An 8,941-nucleotide genomic window follows, 5' to 3' on the forward strand; every position below is an offset into this window, starting at 1 on the left:
GAGCATAAGCATTCCTCATAAATCTTTCTGGAATGCTGCTGATGCGACTGTCCTTATCCTAATATAAATCCGACTCGTTCCGATAACGTATAACCGACAGTCGTGGGAACCGCGGTTTTAATTGTCAAACAATTGTAATAAATTATTTATATTAAAATAAATTTCTATTCGAAAGCTCTTAGGTTTCTTAAATTTTATTTTATTTAAAAGTCGTTAATCAGTTTTTTTTTTGCGCCTCCAGTTCAGATCTTATTAGCTGTCAAATTGACGAAATCTAAGAACAACAGTTAAATAGGTGACAGTCAGTTGTTGTTGTTGTTATAGCAGCATAAATATTTCCAATACATGTACGGGGAATGCTGCAGGAATGACAGTCCTTGGCCGGATATAAGCCCGGGTCGTTCCGGTAACGTAGAATCGACTGCTGTGATCGGTTCTTGTCGTTCAGTTACTTCCGTTATAATCTGATATACGAATTTTTTTAGAAGTGCACACTGAAATTAATATTTCCCAACTTCTCATTAGTCAAACAATTTTGGTACATATCCTATATTGCTTTCTACGAACCATGCAACCAAACTGTACCACCGTGCGTTACTGCTACAACAACAACAACAACCGTGCGTAGTGTAGAGTTTGACAATTGGTGCGTAGAATAATGTCAAAGAGAAGTAGCTTTCTGTGTTTGTAGCCGTTGCTAAATTATTGAATCAACAAACATTTTAAACAAATGGAAATTGAATTAAATACTACTAATCTACGTAAATTGTGCCGTATTTGCTTGGGAGCAGGTGAATATAATTTGTGGGAGCACAATGTGTGTTGGAGCAATATTGCGATGGGAAGTGATGAGATGGAAGCAAGCAGTCAAGATACTAAATTTATAACTGTACACGAAGTACTACAAATGTACAATGATTGGCAAGTAGGTTTGTAAAAAACTCCGTGTAAATTCGGTTCTAATCGCATTTGCATGGCAGCATACAATACTGGACATGGATGAAGAAATACAGTTGATATGCAAAGACTGCTTGAACGAGCTTCAACCTCACTATCGCTACTACAGACGCTTGCTTGATGCAAATAAACAAATGAAGCAGCTTTATGAGGAAGCGCTTCAACAGGAAGGCAATAAACCAGAATTGATGGCAGAACAAATGATTATTGAAGATGCGGGATTTGAGAACAATTTGTCAGAGTTTTTCGATATAGCACCGAAACAACCACAAGCAGACCAGAGTGCAAATATTATAATATATTCGGATAAAATAGATCTGGCTGCATCACACACACAAACAACAACAACCAAACAAGCACAAAAGCGTAAATTCGTGAAAAATCCGACATTTATACTAACAGGTGGTGTGACACAATTACTTGCACATGCAACAGGCGCAACAAGTTTTGGGACGACACAAGAAATTTCTGCTCAGTTACCAGAGACGAATTCATTATGCAGTCCAGCAAAACGGAAACGAAAGGAAGTGGATATGGAATTGCCTGAGCAAGAAAAAGAAGCAAGTAGTGATTTAATTACGGAGCACACAGTGAATGCTGTTAACCTAAGAATGGCTGGTGGTAATACATGCAGCAACAGTCAAGAAGTAGAAGATGGTGCTGTAGTAACTTCAGTAGAAAAAATTGTCCAAGGAATTCCGCCTAATGAAATACTAAAATTTGGGTTTGACCCTGATGAAGAATTCCATGAGCTCGTTACCACCAGCCAGGAGAAAGAGACGCCACTTGAAAGTGAGAACGAAGAACAGGCTGCATTGCCGTTCTCAACACTCAGGGCAGATGATGCTGGCCGCTCCATATACGTGTGCAAATATTGTCCTCAAGCTTTTACAGCACCCTCCTTTTTGCTTACTCATGCGCGAAAGTCGCACGCCTGTAAGTATTGTAGTAAAGCGTTTGTAAAGACCGTGGATTTATTTGCACATGTCAAAGAAGCTCATCAGGAGCACAAGTGTGACATATGTGGCAAAGAGCTTAGTACCAGTGGCAATTTGCGTGCGCACATAAGGCGCATACATCGGTTAAAAATGCCGAAAACTATGCCGACTCAGTTATTTGCAAAAAATCGTACTAACCAGCGGATGAGTATTATTAATGAAGAGAGTGGTGATGGTGGAGGGGAAAGTGCTTACATTGACGAAACCTCACAACCGATGACGGCTGAATATCTTGACTGAAGAGTATTTCTGATTTAATGTACATATAAGAATTTAAATGTGGTAAGAATTTTACTCAGTGGTCAAAATTGTTTCATCAAAGAATTATAAAAAAATGAAAAATATCCTTTTCCAGCTTTTTTATTTTTAAGAACGATTACGATTATTAACACTATCTTAAATTACAATTCTTTCATGTCTAACCAGTAGTTCTGTGCATTTAGTGTTACCTCATTGCCCTTCAATTTGTCTTCTCCATCAATATACATTGGTGTAAATTCCCTATAAGCAATACATACTCGACGTGTTTTGATGTCTTCACGCAAAACTGAGTGCTCAAATTGATAACGCGGAGGTCCGTACATCACAATCAAAGACAGGCTGAAAAGTATTAAAAATGAGCATTGAAACTTTGCAACAAATATATAGACATGAGCCGGGCGCTTACTTTGGCATGGGCACCCGTATAACTTTTTCCTTAAATAAATCAAATTCTTCCTTATCGATCAAAGGCAAAATCAATTGTTTATCATATTTCGACACCAAATCTAAATTATATTTAGTTGGCGTAGCAGAGGCATCGAAGGCAGTCAATGTGAGTACCGCATCACCGAGACAGTTCACTGTTACCACACGTTCGCCCCATATCCAGCAATCATCTACATGTGGATCAATGGATGCACCCTTTGACGGTTCATACTCCAATGAGCATTGTTCAATAGTTTGAAAGTCGGCCAACAAAGGCACCTGTCGTAAACGCTCCTGTATGAAACGGGTACTTTGTGGGAAACCATTAAAAGTGCCATTTTTTAACTTTCGTTGTCGAAAATTTGTCTTGGGTCCGAAATTTTGTTTGCGACGCCCACTTTGGGATGTTGCCCAAGGTAACGCATCTAAGCTTTGTATTAACATTTCACCCTCAGTTGTACTAAGAAATTGCTCTTCCACATATATTCCAGAAAATGGCAACCCTTCGACATTGTTGTGTTCTGGATGTTGAGCGCGCACCTCCCACGGATCCCAGCCTTCAAAGAGCCGCTCACATATTGGGCAAAATGAAAACGCTTGCAATTTTTTCAGTTGGTTCTGTAGTGAGGGTTTTAGAATGTTGAAATCTTTTTCACACTGTAGGCATGTGCGTACACCTTTGCAGCCACATGGACGTATGGTATTCATTTGAACGTTTTTTGTGTTTTGAATTATTATTTTATATTTACAAAATTGCACTGGGAATAATTTACCGACTATTGATGTTATCCGCGCTGTTCGCAATAAGAACAGCTGATTGTCGGCTTTGCCATATGGTCGATTCAGGTAACAGGTTTGTTCTTACACTCTTATCAGTAATAATTATTCAGCCGTAAAGTTTTTGAGCAAATGGCCACGATGTGCAAAAGAGTCGTGCTCGTTAACACAAAAATGTTTAACCTTGAGTTTACATAAGACAATGCTCTGCAGGCAATTTAAATACTCTTAACCTGTCATAATGACGAAAAAAGTTGTTTGCGTAGCCCAGGCTCTCAGCCAATTCATTTTTAAGCAACCACCCTATGCTGAAAACAGTGAACACCGTACGCAGTCCCTTACCGCAGTCCCTTACCATGCACAAGAAATCACCCCCGAGAACAACTAAGTTCTTTTAATTACATATTTACACAATACATCGGTTCGTGTGGGTATGTGTTTGGTTGTATCTACACAATGTTGATATTTTTGCTTACATACTTTTTCACACATCCGCGTTATCAGTTACAATTTTTCATTGTTTATTAAACCAAAGCCAAAACCAACAAATGCAAATAGATCATTTATCTATAATTAACATTATTCAACAGCATTTTTAAGCTATTTTAACATAATATTATAATTTTTCTAAGTTTATTTTGTAAATGATTTCGAAATGTCGGTATTACGGGATTTTTTAAAAATCTTGAAATAAAATCTGCGGTACTACGATACGAAAGGAAGGAATTTTTCATTTACATGGGGTTCTCATTAGTTTGATCAAAACAGCTGAGAGGGGATTGCGTTTACGGTGTTCACTGTTTTCAGCATTAATGTCGTTGCGTACAAATTACTCGATCTACTTCGATTCTTTCGCGAATTACAACGAAACGTCGCCGAATTGGTCACTAACATAAAATAACTTGCCAAATTTACTGTCTTCGAAAAATTAAGCCTAGTGACGAAGTCAATGTACGAATTCTGAAATTTTAGTAAAAAAGTGTAAATGTATTGATATAGTTTTTGCATAATTGCCCCATGTAAATGCTAAGTATTAGGTATTGATAATTTTATTCAAGGAGGACTTCGCTAACACAAAAAAAAATTTGTCATAATTAAAACGACAAAGTTTCTGTTCGATGCAAGGGGCCCTTCATTTTGTGCCAAAAATTTTAACCTGCACGCATTATCCATTTCGAAAACTTGTGATTTGAAAGCTTGTGGAACCATATCTTTTGTGCACCTCTGCTCTTGTGCCGGTTTAAAATTTACAGTTTACAGAAAATGGATTGAAACACAAAAATGAGTATAAAGATATATTTATGGTAGTTTCTAAACCAACTCAGATCAAGTGTTTTTTTTTTTCAGGTACCTTGTGATTTAATCCTACTATTTCTATTATTTTTTCAAGTCATTCCGGCTGGTAAGCAGTTTTGTATGCTACACAAAAGTCATAAATCTGGCAATGCCAATTGTGTTATCACCAAAGTAAAAGTCAGCTGAATTATAGGATTGATCAACATAATTATGTGAAATCGCTTGAGAATATATAATTAATTACAGCCAAATTGTATTAATCACCAAAATAAGTTATTGAAATCGCAAAATGAATAACGACAATCCAAATATATTCTTTAATCCTCTTATTAGTGCCATACAAAAGGTGGTGCTTTACGAAACCCGCACAGTGAGTAACTATCAAGAGGCATTGCGTTGGTAAATAAATTGCTCATTTGTAACTGTTTTAGCGCCTCTACCTTGTTGGCAGCAATAATCGAGAGACACGCTTCCGTTTGCTTACCATTGATCGTACCCAACATGACCGTGTTGTCATCGATGAGAACCCGAATGAGTTGAATGCACTTGAAATACGCCGATTCTTGGTTACACTTGGCAGTTCACCGCGCGTTACATCCGCCTATGGCGTACTTGGCTTTGTTCGTTTTCTGGAAGGCTTTTACTTACTGCTAGTCACAAAGCGCAAGTGTTGTGCACACATTGGCATGCATTTGATATATACCATAAAGGATACGGTGATGGTGCGCGTCAATGAACCGACAACATTGCGTACACCCCATCCTTACGAAGAGCGTTACAAAAAAATGTTTCAAAGCATCGATTGGCGCAGCAACTTTTATTTCTCCTATTCATACGATTTGACGCGCACACTGCAGTATAATGAGTCAGCACCACGCTTTGTTGGCCCCAATGTGGATTTGGAGCAAGATGAGCCTCTTCCGGATTGGAATAAACTTACCAACAATGTAGTTGCGCCTGATGAGCGTGTGAATTATGCGTTTCGTAGCAACTCGCGTACGCGCTTTGTCTGGAATGCGTTCCTCTTGCAGCCAATGCGTGGCGTAATGCTCAAGGATTGGCTGTTAGAGGTAACACATGGCTACATTAGCCAGTCATGTATTAGTGTTTTTGGAAGGCATGTTAATGTTTGTTTAATTGCACGTCGTAGTACGCGGTTTGCGGGCACACGATTTCTTAAACGTGGCGCTAACTGTCAGGGCGATGTTGCGAATGAGGTTGAGACGGAACAAATTGTCACAGATGGTCAACGGATGTGTTCTTTCACACAAATGCGTGGCTCAGTGCCTTCGCATTGGTCTCAGGACGTTATTAAAATGGTACCAAAACCACAGATCCAATTGGATATTTGCGATCCATATGCGCAAACACCAGCGCGTCATTTCGATCGTTTGCTATTCCACTATGGCGCACCAGTTATTATATTGAATCTGGTAAAGAAGCACGAGAAACGCAAGCACGAATCGATTATATCGAAGGAACTGGTCGATAGCATACGTTACCTAAACCAATTTTTGCCGCCGCAACACCGCATGAAGCATATACATTTCGATATGGCCCGCAAGAGTCGCGGTGGTGGCAATGTTATGGAAATGTTAGCTGACATAGCGGAGAGCGTAGTGCAGCAGACCGGTATGTTTTTCAAAGCGCGTGGTAGTGAATACACTTTCCAAAAAGGCATAGTGCGTACGAATTGCGTCGATTGCTTAGATCGCACAAACACAGCACAGTTTGCTATTGGCAAATGTGCGCTGGGGCATCAACTGGAGCTTTTGGGTTTTGTCAAATCGGCAAAACTGGAATTCGACTCGGATTGCGTAACGATGTTGGAGAATCTGTATGAGGAGCATGGTGATACGTTGGCTCTACAATATGGTGGCTCTCAATTAGTGCACCGTATTAAAACTTACCGGAAGACAGCAGCGTGGGCCTCACAGGGTAATGACATCATGCAAACGTTGAGTCGCTATTACAGCAATACGTTCAGCGACACAGAAAAGCAGCACAGCATAAACTTATTTCTAGGCTATTATATACCTAGCAGAAGTCACACAAAACGTATGTTTCTTATGTATGTAAGATTTGTTAATTTTGTTTAATTTTCCGGCAATTGCAGAAAATCAGCCTATTTGGGAACTCCAAACAGATTACTACATGCATAACGTCTACAAACCTCTAACACCACAAAATGAAACACGTCTTATAACGGATTGGGTGCGTCACAAGGTGCGCTCCTGTCTACCCTACTCAACCTCTGACTCAAATAAAATTGTCAAGGAACTATTTCGTGTGCATTCCAAAGGTCTCGAAATGATCGATGCTTACTCTAACTATCATCAGTCTTTCAAATGGACTGATCTTAGTGAGCACATAGCATTCGAGATAAGCCAGCTTGCACTGCGTTACATGCCAACATTTCGCACAAATTACTCACCATTCCAGCGGCAAATTCAGGAGCGCAAAGCACGCAAAAATCCCAATCTAACGGGGCAAAGTTCTACTAGTTCCACCAATAGTAATTCATCGAGTTCTACTTCCGAAGCAGACGACAGCTCATCCGATGAGGATTTAAGTGCAGGCTATGCTATTAAGGATGCCAAGCAAGCTGAGTCGGTTGAACAGGATGCATTTACACTTGAATCGCTGCTACCGCCTATGGAGGAAGTGTATGGATGCAAGATTACCAACCCATCCAAAGCGAACATGGCCATTTACAAGAAATATGTGCAAATGGGAAAATTATGTAGTGGAAGCAATAGTACTTTTGCGCTCTCGCCTTCTGGGGCGCCACGCGAACGCGATAATGAAATGGCTAAGCTTATGCGTGGCATAAATTTGCGTCCACTAAACGACTACGGCCATGATACATACTTGAGTGTTAAGCCACCAACAGTGAGCGAGGAAAGTCAGAAAATATATGCTGAATATTGCAAGGTGCCGCGTAATTTTAATGCAGTGCCGAGATTTGAAGAGTTCGATGTACTCTATCGTTACGTGCAGATGCTTTAAGCTGTTGAGGGATTTGAGCAACAGTTTTAAAAAAATTAATGTTACCAATGTTAATATCGTTTCCACGATATTCCACGGTTCTCCGTTACCGGAATGACGCGGATCTATATCCGGCCAAAAAAAAATACTCATGTGGAATATTTATGCTGTTATAATAACAACAACAAACTAAATATTGTATACAAGGTGGCACAAAATTAATCATCCCATTTTGTTTTTGAATAACTTTTTTCCTAAAAAATGTTTTGAGTGATGGAAATCTTTATTTTGACCCTTAAGCGCTCCATTGGTTGTCTGTTTGTATGCTGGAGCTGTCTAGTGTAAAATTTGATTAACGTACAACGCCATTTGCAAAAATTATAAATCTTCCGGTATATACCAAATCTTGCCATAAACCGTTCGAGCAAGAATTCGCAGAAATCTCCTTAGAAAGCAGAAAATCATGTCCAGGGAAATGAATGTATCAACAAGATCTATGTCAAGACCAATTAGAGATGATCTCTACATAAAAGTCCTCCGTCTCCCAGCTGGTCATCTTTTGACAATGCGATTGAAGAATATTAGATTCGATAGATGCCAGCAATTTCTTCGGTGACACCCGGCCAACGGCCATGAAAATATTCTTTTCGCAGAATAGAAAATTTTCGCTGCTGAAAAAGTTTTTAATAAGTAATACGACAAAATCTATGATAAAACTTCTAAAGACGCAAAAATTGTTGTTCCAAGGGTTCAGCGTGACCACCATCAAGCCTCCGAAATGGTTTAGTGGGGTGTGTGATGTAAAGGCGTTACATCTCTTTATTTCTGTACCAGGGGCAAAAATGTACCAGGAGGATGTCTTAGAAGGCGTGGTGAAACAGTTGAGCAATGGTCTCTTCAATGGAGAGCGTCGAATCTTCCAGCTAGATTCCGCTTCTGCCCATAAGCCACTCACCAGTGGCTAAAAAAATATTCCTGTACTCATAGCCGCAGAAGATTGTGTCATCACTAATTCTATCGCATCTTCATTGGCATCTCTGTAGATTCATTTTAGATTATTTGTTTACTATTCATTGTACATGCTATTTTTCACACAGTTCATTCTTTTTTCTGGATATGAACTCATTTTATGTAAATGTTAGAGTGAACTCAATAAAGTTGGTTATCCTGATCTGTTAGTGGTGACAATTGGACTACAGTTTGTGGTCAGAATTGGAGAACATTACCTGTCGAAGACC

At 39.4% G+C, this 8,941-nt stretch overlaps 3 protein-coding genes across 3 annotated transcripts; 2 read left to right on the forward strand and 1 right to left on the reverse strand.

The window, feature by feature from the left end:
* Nucleotides 1-637: 637 nt before the first annotated feature.
* On the forward strand, nt 638-2,472 carry LOC129248319 (zinc finger protein 236). Its single transcript, XM_054887817.1, has 2 exons — nt 638-925; nt 981-2,472. The coding sequence occupies exons 1-2, from the start codon at nt 731-733 to the stop codon at nt 2,193-2,195; spliced, it is 1,410 nt and encodes a 469-aa protein (XP_054743792.1). The 5' UTR covers nt 638-730; the 3' UTR covers nt 2,196-2,472.
* Nucleotides 2,307-3,446, reverse strand: LOC129248320 (alpha-ketoglutarate-dependent dioxygenase alkB homolog 4). Its single transcript, XM_054887818.1, has 2 exons — nt 2,623-3,446; nt 2,307-2,555 (listed from the first exon to the last, which is right to left on the reverse strand). The coding sequence occupies exons 1-2, from the start codon at nt 3,348-3,350 to the stop codon at nt 2,357-2,359; spliced, it is 927 nt and encodes a 308-aa protein (XP_054743793.1). The 5' UTR covers nt 3,351-3,446; the 3' UTR covers nt 2,307-2,356.
* Nucleotides 3,447-4,876: 1,430 nt separating this feature from the next.
* LOC129248392 (polyphosphoinositide phosphatase) lies at nt 4,877-7,836 on the forward strand. Its single transcript, XM_054887923.1, has 3 exons — nt 4,877-5,085; nt 5,147-6,773; nt 6,832-7,836. Exons 1-3 carry the CDS (start codon nt 5,005-5,007, stop codon nt 7,722-7,724), a joined length of 2,601 nt encoding a protein of 866 aa, XP_054743898.1. The 5' UTR covers nt 4,877-5,004; the 3' UTR covers nt 7,725-7,836.
* The last annotated feature ends 1,105 nt before the right edge of the window (nt 7,837-8,941 follow it).

The sequence above is a fragment of the Anastrepha obliqua genome, chromosome 5 (assembly GCF_027943255.1).
Source record: "Anastrepha obliqua isolate idAnaObli1 chromosome 5, idAnaObli1_1.0, whole genome shotgun sequence".
Classification (NCBI taxonomy): Eukaryota; Metazoa; Arthropoda; class Insecta; order Diptera; family Tephritidae; genus Anastrepha; species Anastrepha obliqua.

What these genes read in the sequence shown, in the direction of transcription:
- LOC129248319 (XM_054887817.1), top strand. Translation starts at nt 731, where the DNA reads ATGGAAATTGAATTAAATACTACTAATCTACGTAAATTGTGCCGTATT. An exon ending in AAATGTACAATGATTGGCAA is followed by an intron (nt 926 to 980) that starts GTAGGTTTGTAA and finishes TTTGCATGGCAG; the next exon opens with CATACAATACTGGACATGGA.
- LOC129248320 (XM_054887818.1), bottom strand. Translation starts at nt 3,350, where the DNA reads ATGAATACCATACGTCCATGTGGCTGCAAAGGTGTACGCACATGCCTA. An exon ending in ATACGGGTGCCCATGCCAAA is followed by an intron (nt 2,556 to 2,622) that starts GTAAGCGCCCGG and finishes AATACTTTTCAG; the next exon opens with CCTGTCTTTGATTGTGATGT.
- LOC129248392 (XM_054887923.1), top strand. Translation starts at nt 5,005, where the DNA reads ATGAATAACGACAATCCAAATATATTCTTTAATCCTCTTATTAGTGCC. An exon ending in TGCTTTACGAAACCCGCACA is followed by an intron (nt 5,086 to 5,146) that starts GTGAGTAACTAT and finishes TAACTGTTTTAG; the next exon opens with CGCCTCTACCTTGTTGGCAG. An exon ending in TAGCAGAAGTCACACAAAAC is followed by an intron (nt 6,774 to 6,831) that starts GTATGTTTCTTA and finishes CGGCAATTGCAG; the next exon opens with AAAATCAGCCTATTTGGGAA.